General features: G+C 43.2%; 1 protein-coding gene and 1 long non-coding RNA gene across 4 annotated transcripts in view; one reads left to right on the forward strand and one right to left on the reverse strand.

Moving 5' to 3' along the window:
* The window catches only part of PTPRN2 (protein tyrosine phosphatase receptor type N2), a 1,275,947-nt gene that overhangs the window by 1,143,472 nt on the left and 117,160 nt on the right, over positions 1-15,315 (forward strand). Inside the window, exon 14 of the mRNA XM_077491142.1 lies at positions 5,082-5,276. Coding sequence (XP_077347268.1) covers positions 5,082-5,276 — 195 coding nt within the window. The remainder of the gene's footprint in view (positions 1-5,081; positions 5,277-15,315) is intronic.
* LOC143996209 (uncharacterized) overlaps positions 1-15,315 on the reverse strand; it is a 91,647-nt gene that overhangs the window by 62,460 nt on the left and 13,872 nt on the right. The gene's annotated exons all lie outside the window — the stretch shown is intronic.

The following is a 15,315-nucleotide window of genomic DNA, read 5'->3' on the forward strand; positions in this document are numbered from 1 at the left end:
AATTTGTGGTATGCATATGCTGTGTGTGAGAAATAACCTGGTAATATGACAATTTTGTGAAAAAAAAATTAAATAAAGGAAAAAAAATCTTGATTTTGCAAAGAATTGTGGGGAAAAAAAATGTCAACTTCAAAAAACTCATCATGCCTCTTACTAAATACCTTGGAATGTCTTCTTTCCAAAAAGGGGTCATTTGGGGGGTATTTGTACTTTTCTGGCATGTTAGGGTCTCAAGAATTGAAATAGGCCGTCAGTCCTTCAGGTGTGATCAATTTTCAGATATTGGCACCATAGCTTGTGGACTCTATAACTTTCACAAAGACCGAATAATATCCACCAATTTGTACCTATTGTTACCAAAGATATGTAGTAGTATCAATTTTGGCCAAAATTTATGAAGAAAAATTACTAATCTGCTAAACAGAAACAAAGAAAAATTCATTTTTTTTACAGAATTTTTCGGTCTTTTTTCTTTTATAGCACAAAAAATAAAAAACCCAGCGGTGATTAAATACCACCAAAAGAAAGCTCTATGTGTGTGAAAAAAAGGACAAAAATTTCATATGGGTAAAGTGTTGTATGACTGAGTAATTGTCATTCAAAATGTGAGAGCACCGAAAGCTGAAAATTGGTCTGGATATTAAGGGTGTTTAAGTGCCCAGTGGTCAAGTAGTTAAAAAAAATCCATCTTATTGCACAGTCATCAGTTGTTGCAAATGCACACATGGGTGGGTTTTGGTGGCTTTAAAATAATATATAATCCGAAATGTAATGTGTGTTGATAATCTTACTGTCAGTGTCATGTATAGCCATGTTGCCTGTAAATGTCTTTGAATATGCAATCAAAAGTATTATCTGTCTGGGAATTCCTAATATATTGTTTGAAAGTATCTTTAAAAAAAAAAAAAAAAAAAAGACATTTCTTTGAAAGAAAAAGTTTGTTGTATGGCTTATAAACCAAGGCTACATTTGACATCCTGTTTAGCTCTGTCTGTAAATGTCCCTGATTGAAGGGCCAGCAGTGCCATCAAATCCATGATTTATTCATGTTCAGTTATTATCAGTCATTAATGCTCTCTGGCCTGTAAATTAGTTGTTAAAATTAGCATTTAAGAAACTGTATCATTGCTAAATAGATGGGGGGATGTGTATTGATTGATATGTCATATACATAATATACAAAATCAAATACTACACTAATCAAACTGACATCTTCCTCCTTATCTATAAATACCCATTTGGAGAAGCATGACTTCTTCTCTTTTCCTCTTTCTTTTCCTTTTGCAGCATTTGTGTTCTCTCTTGTTTCAAGTAAAATTCTGTCACTTGGAATGCCCAACAGTACAAACTCTAAGGCCGCGTACACACGGGCGGATTGTCTGCCCAACTAAGTTCGTCAGACAATCCGACAGACAGTCCGTCCAACTTTTGAATGAACGGACTTGACCACACACGATGAACAGACAGTCCGCTGAAAGCTTGCGCGATGACGTGTACAGCACGTACGACGGGACTAGAAATACGACGTCCAATACACTGCAATGCAACCTTCGGCGTGTAAATCCTTTCTGAGCATGCGCCATACTTAGTCCGTCCAACTTGCCTACACACGAGCGGACTGTCCGCTGAAACCAAGTTTGGACGGACAAAATTACGGAAATTCCGAAAGACTTAGTCCGCCAGACTGTCCGCTGAAAAAGTCCGCTGAAGCCCACACACGAGCGGATTGTCCGCTGAAACACGTTTCAGCGGACTAAGTTGGGCAGACAATCCGCCCGTGTGTACGCGGCCTAAGGCTCCATGCACACTGAAGATCAAAAAAGCCTTTTCTGGACGGCAGATTGCTGGCAGAAAACGCTGGTTGAAAAACGTGCTTTTAACAGTGTTTTGTACTAGCATTTATGAGCGTTTATTAGCATTTGGGTTTATGGGCGTTTTCAATAAAAATACACAGAGGACACTCCAAAAATCCCACAGTGCATTCCAAACTCCCACAATGCATTGAAAAAATAGAATGCCAAACACTAATTAACACGTGTATATGAGCATTTATAAGCGTTTATGAGCGTTTGTCGTTTTTATGCGGTGAAAAACGGCACTTTGAGCGCAAATTTCTGGCCTTCAGAAAAAAGCCCATAAACTCCACTGCTCATTAAAGCTAAAAAACGTCCATGTGTGCATGGACACATAGGCTAACATAGAGTGGAGTTTATGGGCTTTTAAAAAAAGCACCCAAACTCTAATAAACTGCAGTTTATGAGCTCCAGTGTGCATGGAGCCTTAAGCTAAATAGGATCTTTTTTTCATTCATTTGTGTGGGATCCATTATGTTTTTAGTAACCACAACGTAGAATATATACGCTTTGTCAGTATAGTAGAGAACAGTGCAATTATGTGCAGACCCACAATAAAATTCAAATTAATTCTAATTGGTTATTGTGGGTTACTGCACCTATGTTTTAACTCCTTTTTATTAGAGTGAGCATTTACATTCCTCCAACATGCAACAGCAGCGTCTTTATAACTTGCTCCATCAGCTGTTTCAAACGCAAGCTGTTGTCCCCCAAATGTCCCGCCTAAACTATAATAGGCTGTTACTGATATGCAAATTTCAACTTATACAAAGAAAATATTTAAGCCCTCATTTCCACCTATTTGGCCTCATGCACACTGGATGTTATAAAAACATCAGCAGTGTTCGCTGTAGAAAGCTGTTTTTTTATCATTCTTGCAGTAGTGTTTTTCATAATTTTTTTTAGCTGTAGCGTTTTTTAGCTTTTTTTTTAGCAAAACCATACTCCTTTAAAAGCTTATGGCTCAAAAAACATTGATAAACGCAGAAAAACTGTGTTTTCAGCATTTTTTCATCGTTTATTAGAGTTTACAACTGAAAAACTCCTCTCAAAACCCACTAGGTTTGGGGTTTATTCAAGCCAGAAAATGCCCCTGCCAAAAACTGCTGATAACAGCCTAAGTGTGCATAAACACATAGGATAACATGCTGGAGAGTTTATCGGCTGCAGAAGCATCTGGAGGTAAAAAACAGCCGCTGTAAAAATGTCCAGAGCGCATGAGACCTTAAGAGTTTCTCTTGTACTGACATAGGCAGAGAACATAACTATAGGATGAGCATATACTATGGGATAAAGTTTCTCTAAACATTAGAAAAAAATGGGTTGCTTTAGGCTGAGTTCACACCTATGCAAATTGGAGGAGGGTTCCCCCGCATCCAATTCGCATGATAGGAGATTGGGACCGGCTGTCTATGGAGCCGGTTCACATATCTCCACTGCGGCTCCTGTGCGAATTTGCACAGGAGTCCTGTGTGCCTTTTGATCCATTTCAGGTCCGAATTCAGTCCAAGCATTCGGGCTGAACTCGGACCTAAAATGGTGAATGGTGATGCACTGGACCCCTGCTGTGAGCCACATGCAGCAATAGTGTGAACCCAGCCTCAAGCACGAAGGAATACAGTTTCTTGTACACCATAGAAAAGTCCAAACACAAAGTGGCTATTGTGGCAGATTAGTGGTTTTAGGCCTAATTTAAACATGATCAGGCTATTAAAGACTATTCTGTGTATAGTCAAATCTGTTAAAAATCAAACCACTCAAATAAGAACACAAGTTGGTTTGGTCTTCAGTCCGCTCTCCACTGACGTCACTACAATCAGTCGAGGCACTGCGTCATCCCGACTTAGGAAGTCTGGATCGGCCAGCTGCCTTGACTGATGGCAGTCTCAGCGAGCCGCTGAGATGGCTGCTCCCTGTCCCTCTACAGCTCAGAGCTCCAATGAGCACAGAGATACAGAGCAGGAGAGATGCTGACTGACAGGCAGCATCTTTCCACTTGGGGAGGTGAGAGAACCGAGCCATCGGCAGTGTTCCATGGCTCGGTTCTCAGTGCTGAGACGCCGGGGGACAACTGCATCATCGGCCTGATGCTGCATCCACCTAGGTAAGTATGAATCTCCAAAAAAAAAAAAAAAACAACCCCATACTTCTCTTTTAAAGCAGAACTAAAGACTTCTCTCCTTTAGGCTGCTTTCACACTGAGGCGGCTTTCAGGCATTTTAGCGAATAGCCTCTAACGCCCGAAAAGTCCTGCACGCAGCATCTTCGGGGCACCTTGCCATTGAAATGAATGGGCAATGCTGCTGAAGGGCCAACAAAGAGCTTCCGCAGTGCCACAATGCAAATAAATAACCCTTTCTGTGGGCGCTAGTGGTGGTTAAAAGCACCCTGCTAGTGGCCAAAAAAGCACCCGCTAAAACGTCGATAAAGCACCGCTAAATCTAAATCGAATTGGGGAAAAAAGGTTATAACCTTATATGGTTATATGGGAAGGACACATGACAAGAGTGATAATGATGCTGCCACCCCAAATTAATTACAATATGGGAAGGTCTCCCCCAGTGGTTTTTTTTTCGCAGCAACCCATTAGAGGAACTCTGGTCAGGAGATTGTTTATCTACACCCTTCATTGGTAACTATATTCCATGAAAATTCTGCTCTTTCTTGATAATACAAAGAAAAATTGTGTATACTCTACGAAACTATGTCAATAGGTGTAAAATATATATATATTCTTTGACACCAAATCCATGCCCTGAGGAAGACTTTGGACCATGTAGGTCGAAACGCGTTGGGAATTTGCATACCAGACAGACATTTTGATATAATGTTGTGTACTATTGTATGTCTGCATATTCTTGTAGAATTTTGAATGGTGTTATATCCCCCGACCAGAGCTCATATTTTAAATGCCTATGTGTCCATGTTACGTTGCCAATTTTCAATAAAGAATTTATTTTTCAAACTAACTGTATTTTTGCTGTGGAAAAAACCCCACTGGGAGAGACCTTCCCATATGGGAAAAAAAGGTTTTGGCAGAAATTCCACTGTATACCAAGCAAGCCAGCCAGTGTGTGACAGCACAGTCTAACGGTACATAGTGTTATTTATGTTTGCTGACTGTAGAAGATTGGCAGATTTTTCCTTCCTAGCTGACAAGAACTGCTCCCCTGGGGTCAAAATTAATTCCATATTATTCATATAGTATGTCTTTCCATTTCTTTGCAGGAGCTTTGCCGTCAGCGGATGTCTGTCAAGACTTCAGATCGACCAGAGCCACTGCACAGTTCCCGAATTAATAGCATCTCATCGCAATTCAGTGATGGGCCTATGGCCAGCCCCACTGCAAGGAGTAGCACATCCTCCTGGAGTGAGGAACCCGTCCAGTCAAATATGGACATCTCCACCGGTCACATGATATTGGTAAGAGCTTTTATTTCAGGAAACATTTTTTTTTGGTTTCCACTGCAATTGTTGACTTGATTAGAAAAGAGAAGATAAAACTGAAACGATTTTATTCTCCAACCTGATATATATGACCCAATTCACTAAAGGCTAAATTGAGTCCTTTTTAGATCTGTTTTTTCATGCTAATTTTTTTTTATTATAAAGCCCAGTTGAATTGCAGCGACAGATTAGTGTAATGGTCAGTTCGCATATACAGCAAAAATGTGCTTGTGTTTTTTTATTTTTTTATATGTTCTTTATGCTGCAGTAAGGGTTAAAATACCCTTTTCTGTAGCACTATGGAATGTCAGACTGCTGTTCCCACATACAATGCAGTGGCTTGGCTCCCCAGTGGTCTGCTACTCCCCCTGAACATTTTTCCAACCAACAGTGCTGCCCAAGGAAAAAGAATGCTGAGCAAAGTGTGAAGGGGTGAGTATCAGACTACTGGAGAGCTGGTCCCAGTACAAACAACAAAAGCAGAAGCATATTTTCATTGCATGTGCAGCCTCATGTCAGGGACAACGTCAACCTATGACGAAACGCGTAGGGTGGAGCCTTTATGTGAGGTGACTACAGTGTATGACGGGACATGGCGGCCACCGTGTTGGCGCTTAGAGCCTGTATTCAATGGCTGTCCTTAATTCGGAGCATGTGAGTGCATTATTGTTTGTTATTTCAATTAAACAACTTTTATAATAACACTACACGATGAGGCTTTTTCATCTTTTTCACATGGGTTGATTTTATGTGTGGAGTTATCATTTTAAATACGAGGAGTGTGGAGACTGACATCCAACCTGCTTATATCCAGTTATACCTGCTATCACTGGATCGATTGTGGTCCTACGGATTGTGTGACCACACTCTTTTACTATACCCTATGGACTATACGATCATTATGCCCAGCTGACAAATGGAGGGTTTATGGATTATTCTTCTAGCGCTGCACCTATTTTATATAACATGTAACATATTACTAAATCACCTGCCTTCACCCCGCCCCAATCCCCCCCATTGTGACAGCAGGCAGGGAATCCTCTCCCTGAACCCGCTGTCAAATTTTAAAAACAGTGCGGCCATGCGGGGCTGCGCACGCATCACCATGTCATTTATTCACAGAGTTCTGTGAATGAATGAACTACCACAACAATGTGCCATTGCGGCTAAAAACTTTTAGTTCTCAGTGTATTGGTGTTGGTGGGTACTCTGGTCGTTTATTGATCTTCCTGCAACTCAGTAACTGCCTGCCTGTATTGGAGGTACGAGCAGACAGCTCTACTGACAATCTGCAGGAGGCGATTGCACTGGCGATCTGCTGACCGTGGGTGCAATGCTTTACAGAATCCCAAGAAAAAAAAAATGCATTTTTATACCTGCAAAATATGTGCATTTATTATTTTTTTTAAAAGGTGAACTTAGCCTTTACATAGTAGATAAGGTAGAATAAAGACAATAGTCCATCCAGTTCAACCCAATGGCGTTGCAAGGGGGTGCGGGCCGCACCCGGGTGTCACCCGACAGAGGGGTGACACCCGGCACGGCACTGGATTGAGAGAGGCATCGCGGCTCTCTCCTCCTCCTTCCACTGTGCACTCAGGTATCTCTGCACAGCGATGTTCGGGGAGGGAGGAGGACAAAGAATTGTGAGGTGGACAGCTCAGGTTTCCCATAGCCCAGTGCCTGGCGCCCGCATGTCCTCTGGGAATTGGCACTGCAATCCCCTATTATTGTGAAAGGCAGATGCCGGCTGCCTATCACAATTACACTCCTCGGAGCCCAGGCTCCTCCTCCACACTAGGAGGAGAGACATCCATGTAGACAGAGCCACACTGATCTGAGGTTTGTGCATGTAGGGAGGACTCGGGGAGATATACACAATGTCACAATGGGCAGATATACACCGATGGGGGGTGTACATTAGGGGGACACATTAGCAGGATTACACAGGGGGGTACATTGGGGGATTACACAGGGGAGTACATTAGGGGAATACACGGGGGTACATTATGGGGATTGCACAGGGGGGTACATTGGGGGGATTACACAGGGGGTACATTGGGGGGATTACACGGGGGTACATTATGGGGATTGCACAGGGGGGTACATTATGGGGATTAAACAGGGGGGGTAAATTATGGGGATTAAACAGGGGGGTATATTATGGGGATTACACAGGGGGCTACATTATGGGGATTGCACAGGGGGGTACATTATGAGGATTGCACAGAGGGGTACATTAGTTGGATTACACAGGGGAGTACATTAGGGGGATTACACGGGTGTACATTATGGGAATTGTATAGGGGGGTACATTGGGGGATTACACAGAGGGGTACATTATGGGGGTTGCACAGGGGGGTACATTATGGGGATTACACATGGGGGTACATTATGGGGATTGCACAGGGGGGTACATTATGGGGATTGCACAGGGGGGTACATTAGGGGGATTACACAGGGGGGTACATTATGGGGATTGCGCGGGGGTATATGGGGGGGTTACACAGGAGGGGTACATTATGGGGATTGCACACAGGGGGGTACATTATGGGGATTGCACAGGGGGGTACATTAGGGGGATTAAACAGGGGGTATATTAGGGGGATTACACGGGGGGGGACATTAGGGGCATTAGATGGGGGGTACATTAGGGGCATTACACGGGGGTACATTAGGGGGATACATTAACAGAATTACACGGGGGTGGTTACATTAAGGGAGTACATTAGGGGGATACATGCATTAGATGGGGGGTACATTTGGGGGATTAAACGGGGGGTACATTAGGGGGATACATTAGCGGAATTACACGGGGTACATTAGGGGGATTACACAGGGGGTGATTACATTCGGGGGATTACACAGGGGTACCTTAGGGGATTATACAGGGGTTACATTAGGGGGGATACATTAGCGGGCTTACACAGGGGTATTACACAGGGGGGGTTACATTAGGGGGATTGCACTGGAAGGGGGGTTACACTGGGGGGGGGGTTTAGACTTGGGGATTACACTGGGCTGCCTGGGTCTATTTTTGTCCCAGTCCAGGCCTGGGTGACACCATTAAGAAGGAAGTGATATCCGACCGTGATGGTGTCACCCCCATCTGTGACAGTGCATGGATTGGCGCACTGGCATAAACCACAACATTTACAGGGGCCAGTTTGGAGTGCGCACCGTGTTCGCTGCCGTCCCGAAACTAGCCTGCCCAGCACCCTGCAGAGCACTGTGGCAGGCTAGGCAGAAGAGAGCCAGATGTACTAGCCTACCCAGTGTCTACTGCTCTGTCCTACTCCTGCTGTCACTCTGCAGCGGCAGGACAGAACTCTGTGGCAGGCTAGGGGGGAGAGCTGCTGTGCTGGTGTGCTAGCCTGCTCAGTGCCCCGGATTGCTCAGTGACTGGGGGGGGGGGGACACCATATTTTACTGCACCAGGTGACACCAACCCTGTGTCTATAATTATTTCCCATATCCCTGTATGTTGTGCTCTTTAAAGTGGTTGTAAATCCTTTACAACCATGTTTTACTAAAGGCAAGCCTATAATTAGGCTGACCTGTAGCTACCGTGGATATCTCCTAAACCTGCATGGTTTAGGAGATATCCCTGTATTTGCATGTGCTGACGTTATCGGCACAAGCGCACTTAAGCAAACTGAAGCTACAACACGTACGTGTCGTTGCTTCAGTTGTACTATGCCATTACCAAGAGTGATGTCATCGCGGAGCCGCGATACCCAGAAGTAACCCCCCGGGGAGATGTCAGCCGCTGGAGTGGTGAATGAGGACCACTGCGGGGGTTTCGATCTCAGGTAAATAATTCATAATGAGCTAGTATGCTATGCATACAATTTTTTTGTATGCATACAATTTTCTTTTTGGAATTGTTAAAAAGGGTTTACAACCACTTTAAGGTGTACATCCAAGAGTCTCTTATAAATATCCATACTCCCCGCAGCCACCACCAAGTGTGGAAGAGTGTTCCACATCCTCATTGCCCTGACAGTGAATAAGCCCTCTAATAATCAGCATTTTTTTTCCGTGTACCAAATGTATAAGCATTGTATAAGCCAGGAAGGTGCTCAGGACACCCTGACACCAATACTCATGATAATGTTCCAGATTGAATATATCAAAACAAACCTTTCGTTTTGATTCACTGATACCTAGATTATTATTTTTTTTTTTTATTAGATACATCACTTAGCCCCTGTACACACGGTTGGACATTCTGTCAACCAAATCCGTTGGATTTTGTCCGACGGATTTTGTCCGACGGAATGTGTCCAAAACTGTTGCATACACACGGTCGGACCAAGTTGTCGGAAAATCTGATCGTTCAGAACGTGATGACGTTATTTCGTTACGACGGGACTACGTTCAGGCTAGTAGCCAATAGCTTTGGTGTAGGAATTTGATCTGAGCATGCGTGGCACTTTGTCCGATCGGAATTCTCTACACATGATCGGAGTATGTCCGATCGGACCAGTTTGTCGGAAAATATTTCCAACAAGTTGGAAAATTGGGTCCGACGGAATCAGTCCGATGCAGACCACACACAGTCGGATTATCCGACAACACGGTCTGATAGGACACATTCCGACGGATTCTCCGACCGTGTGTACAAGGGCTTAGAGAGGGTTGTCTATATTTGCAACAATGCTGCTTTAAAGTGGACTTATTATTATTAAAAAATAGAAAACAGAATATTATTCTTGTGCTTAGATGATGCTAATTGTGTAAAGGTATGGTTGTTTAATAAGAAAAAAAAAGCAAAAATTTGCATTACTCACAGGTGTTAAGTAACAATGCAGCTAAAAGCAAAAATAGTATTAGTCCCACTCTCACCCTGATTTCTACTTTGCTGGAATGTTTGACATTTTTTTTTTCATATTTGACAGTTTTTTGTTTTATTATTATGTAAAAGGAGATTTAATATGCCTTGTAAGTTCAAATAAAAAGTGTCAGTTTGGTTTGGTGTTTATTTGTACCTTATTTTCTGGTTCTGCTCGAACATCCTTATATGGACATATTTGTGTTGTGTGATATTTATTTCACTGCAGTTTCTGTAGCATAAATATACTGTATCTGTGATGTGTTTTAAAAATAGACACCATTTCATAACAGTGCTTGTTTTAAGGTTATGTTTAAACATGGATGGAGTTCAATGAATTTTTAATGGCCTTTTCCCATTAGGTAGCTGCAGACTGTTTTCACATTATATTTCCTCTTGTTTCACATGAGTGATTTTGTGGCATGACCAGATTGCATGTGTTGTTATTGTGTAGTAATTGTTCATTTCACACAAACGATTGTTGGAGCTGAGATTACAGCTCCCAAGTTCAGGCCAGAAATATTGTGCTGGAGTTGTTATTGCAGACAGCAGTTCCTGGTGGACCTATAAAGTTCTGTAAAGGCTCCGATGCTCCATTGTGTTCTGTCTATATTAAGTTCTGTCTAGTCTTTAAACTAACTACTGGAGCTAAGCATGAAAGCAACTTTTTTTATGCCTTAAAGAGAAACTAGCCTTTCAACAATGTTAAAATATAAGATTAAAAGCTGTGTTTCATTACATGCAACTGTCGATTACAGTAACCACAGCCCAATGGATGTGCCGAGATAGCATAATGAACATCAGAAAACATTTCACTGTAGATAAGCATTGAGGCTTAAAGAGGAAGTAAACCCTGATGGGTTTACTTCCTCTTTCATTCCCTGCAAAGGCAAAGCATAATGGACTACTATGCATCGCATAGTAGCCCATTATGTGTCACTTACCTGACACAGGAGCCAGCGAAGTCGCCGCTGTCCCCTGTAGTCCGCCGCATCCATCTTGCTGGTGGCTTCTCGCAGCTCCGCCGCTGTCATTCGGTGAAGCCGCGATGACGTCACTCCCGCGCATGCGCACGGGAGTCGACACGCGCGGCAGCTCCATTCTTGGAAATGCCGCGCTCAGTGCGCCTGCGCGCCGCTGTCTACGGCGCATGCGCCGTAGACAGCGGTGCCCGTTTTTGGGCAAATATCTCCTAAACCATATAGGTTTAGGAGATATTGCTTGGACCTACAGGTAAGCCTTAATCTAGGCTTACCTGTAGGTCAAAGTGGTTTGTAAGGGTTTACAACCACTTTAAAATGATTGTAAACAATCACCTTGTAAAAAAAACTCATTCAGTTTAGAAATAAAGGGCAAAACATTTTTGTATAGATATAAAAAAATAAAAAAAACATTACTTTTTTCCTCTTATTTTTTTTAAATGATCACATTCCCTCTGTTCTCAGCTGCATAAGAGCTAGGGGAGTAGAAACAGCAGCACATTGAGCTTGCCAAAGAATGGCTGTGCAGCTGGGGGCATGTCAGGTCATGTCTGATCATTGGAAAAGAGCATACTGAGTTCCTAGAGAACTGACCACCGTGTGCTCTCCTGCTTAGTCTGGTCAGTTTTCAATAGGAAAGCAGAGGGACTAGCAAGAACATCAGCAATTTCACGGAAATGAAGCAATACAAAGAGAACAGGATACTTTCTGATACAAGTACATGGTACAGCAGACACATATCAGGAATATGGAGTATTGGAGTACCCAACTTTTTAATAATGTGGTGATTGGGATTTTACCAGCTCTAATGGTGGCCATAAACCAATTGACCATTGACCTTGACATAGTTGAATAGTGCAAGGGTTCAGGGACTAATCAGTGTTACTGGCTGTAGGTACCCTACAATTGATCTGTACTCTATTACTGGCTTACAGTGCCTTGTTCGGCACTTGAGTAGGGTGGCCATTTTGTCAAAGTAGCAAGATTTTGCTTCCTCATGTCAGCAGGAGCGAGAACAACAGGAAAAGAGGAGGAAAAAGAACAACAGAATAAAATAGAACCAGGAAGTTCTTTACATTGCAGATCATCAGGTACAGCTTCTCTCCAGAAAACCCTCAAATAACAGTGACTAGTAGAGCACTGATCTCACGCAAATCTTGTGAGACTAAAGCTTACCATAGAGTTTTTTGTTTTGTTATTCAGACAGCAGGCCAAACAAAGAAAAAAGACGGATTCCTCCATCCACATAAATGAGGTGGATGAAAGGAAACACTCCCGAGGGACATTGTATTTGGACAGTGGGATCTGCATCTGTCCGAATACATTAATCAATGGCTGCAGCCAGTGAGAATAACATTCCAATATGTATCTTTGCAGAAGTTGATCAAATGATCAACTTCTGTTGAGCTGGGATGACCACACGCTGAATGAAATTTGGGCAGTCCCTGCTGAACCGGCTCAATCTCAATTACTGTATGGCCAGCTTAAAGTGATTGTAAAGTAAAATGTTTTATTTAAAAAAAAAATAACAAACATGTCATACTTAAGTAACAGAACAGCCCTGATCCTCCTCTTCTTGGGTCCCTCGCCAGCGCTCTGGGCCCCTCCCCTTTACCGAATGCCCCCACAGCAAGGTACTAGTGCATGCTCGCTCCCGAGCTTGCTCACTGTGCCCATAAGACACAGAGAGCATGGCTCATCCCTGACTGTGATGGCCACCAACAGGAGCCAATGCCAATCACATGCATCTCAGCCAATTAGGAGGTCTCCTGCACATCGCGGGATTGAGATCAGGCTTAGGTAAGTATTGGGGAGGCAGAGGGGGGGAGCTGCACACTGAAGGTTGTTTACCTTCGTACATAGAACCTTCAGCCTTTACAATCACTTTAATACTCAGAGGCATCAGTACAGATTTCACACTGCAGGTTTACAGTTACGAGGCAACAGAACAGGAGCACCATGGCCTAATCACATGTCAGGATCTATATTTTAAGAGAAATTCAAGATAAAAGTTAAACAACTTTACAACAATTATTTATTTTATGTTTGTGTGTATGCCTGGCAATTTTTACTAGGCCCATCAGACCATAAGGAAAGATTTGTCAAGCCACCCTAAAGACTCCCAATAAAAGTGAGTGTCTCTCAATCCACAGCTTTCATTGCTTTTAGCCTTCAAACAGGTGCTCAGAAGGACAAAGCAGCAAGGTCAACTTATTGATGGCCCTTTTGCTGCACATATGTTTCTTCAATTCGCTGCTCCACTGTGATAGGGTATGGGAAACATGTGACTTACTGCACAACCTTACCTTCTTATATAATGGAGATGGGGATTTTTCAAATCAGGGCGTCAGTCTAGGGTGACAACACTGCTCCATAGATACAGTACAGTGAATGAGCGTTGTCACCCCAGGAGGGGAAGTGTGTTACAGGAAAAAGCTTTATGAAAGGAAGTAAATGCAGGCACCTCATCTAAGGACTGATAAGCTGCAATAGGTTGCATCTTTGTGTACAATCCGCCAGTGAACTTTACACACCCAAAAATGTAATAAGCTGCAGATCAGCGACAGACTCCTTTATAGGTAAAGGTGCTGGAAAACCTTTAATCATATGACTGTGTAGGTTTTCTGTGGCATATAGGCTTACTCAAATTTAATTCAGATTCATATTTTTTTTTTCATTTAGAAACTTTTGGCTACAGTACAAGAGATTCCTATTGGTATATAAATAAACGGTATATTTATCTTCTCATTTATGTCGGAGTGGTTTTGTTTTCCAACAGATTCTACGATGACCTTTACAGGAAGTATATTTATCTCCTCTGTAAACAGCTGGCAACATTAAAGGTTTCAGCTTGAAAGCATTTTAGTTTTGTTTGCAGATTTTAAATTGTACATTTTATCAGTAACTTACTACAGGCTCACATTGTGTTAGTAAATCTCTACTCTTGCGCTCATGCTGAGTGTCCAGCGTGGGAGCTAGCACTGGGGAGGTAATGGTAAACCTCAGATTACTGAATAGGGTTTACCTAAATAATGATGCCCTGTGAGAGAACACTATTTGAGATGTATTGGTCATCTCTAAATAGGAAAAATATACTGCATATAGGAAATAGTCCTACAAAAGTGGGCCTGTCGCTGTATTATACTGCAGAGAATCAGGGTTCTCATTCATCCAGGTCATGGGGGGTTATTTACGAAAGGCAAATCCACTTTGCACTCCAAGTGCTTCGGTGCACTTGGAAGTGCAGTCGCTGTAAATCTGAGGGGTAGATCTAAAATGAGGGGAAGCTCTGCTGATTTTTATCATCCAATCATGTGCAAGCTAAAATGCTGTTTTCTATTTTCCTTGCATGTCCCCCTTGGATCTACAGAAACTGCACTTGAAAGTGGCACTGATGGGCACTGGTAGGCGGCACTGATGGGTGGCACTGATATGCAGCACTGATGGGAACTCATGGGTGCCACTGGTGGGCACTGATAGGTGACAATGATGGGCACTGAAAGGCTGCGCTGATGTGTACTTATGGGTGGCACTGATAGGCAGCACTGCTGAGCTCTGATAGGCGGCACTGCTGGGCACTGATACATGGCACTGATATGTGGCACTGATAGATGGCATTGAGAGGCATCACTGATGGCACTGGCACTGGAAGGCATTGGGGATGGGCACTGATTGGCAGCTGCCTGGGCACTGATTTGCATATCCCTGGTGGTATAGGGTGGCATACCTTGTGGTCCAGTGTGGTGGCAATCCTTGGTGGTCCTGGTAGCATCCTGGTGGGCATCCGAGGGGGCTGCGCTGATAAACAATCAGTACAGACCCCCTTATCAGGAGAACAGCTGATCAGCTCTCCTCTACTCGCGTTTGTCAGACGCAAATGAGGAAAAGCCGATCAAGGGCTCTTCTTGTTTACATCATGATCAGCCTTGATTGGACACTGCTAATCATGTGGTAAAGAGCCTCCGTCAGAGACTCTTTAGCGAAAACTGTGTATTGGTGTGTCAGACTGACACACCACACCACCGATCGCCACGATGCGGGCCGTCATATGAGGTCCACCCAGAATGAGAGCCGAGCCACTCAGCCGTCATTTGACGGCCAGTGGGCGGGAAGTGGTTAAACAACAAACACAAAAAAAAAATTCATAGTTCATTTTAAAGCACATTATTTACTACTACCTTTTGTCCCCTATGTGGACTTT

The sequence above is a fragment of the Lithobates pipiens genome, unplaced genomic scaffold, assembly GCF_037356315.1.
Source record: "Lithobates pipiens isolate NorthernLeopardFrog02 unplaced genomic scaffold, aLitPip1_a1.2 Scaffold_19, whole genome shotgun sequence".
Taxonomy (NCBI): Eukaryota; Metazoa; Chordata; class Amphibia; order Anura; family Ranidae; genus Lithobates; species Lithobates pipiens.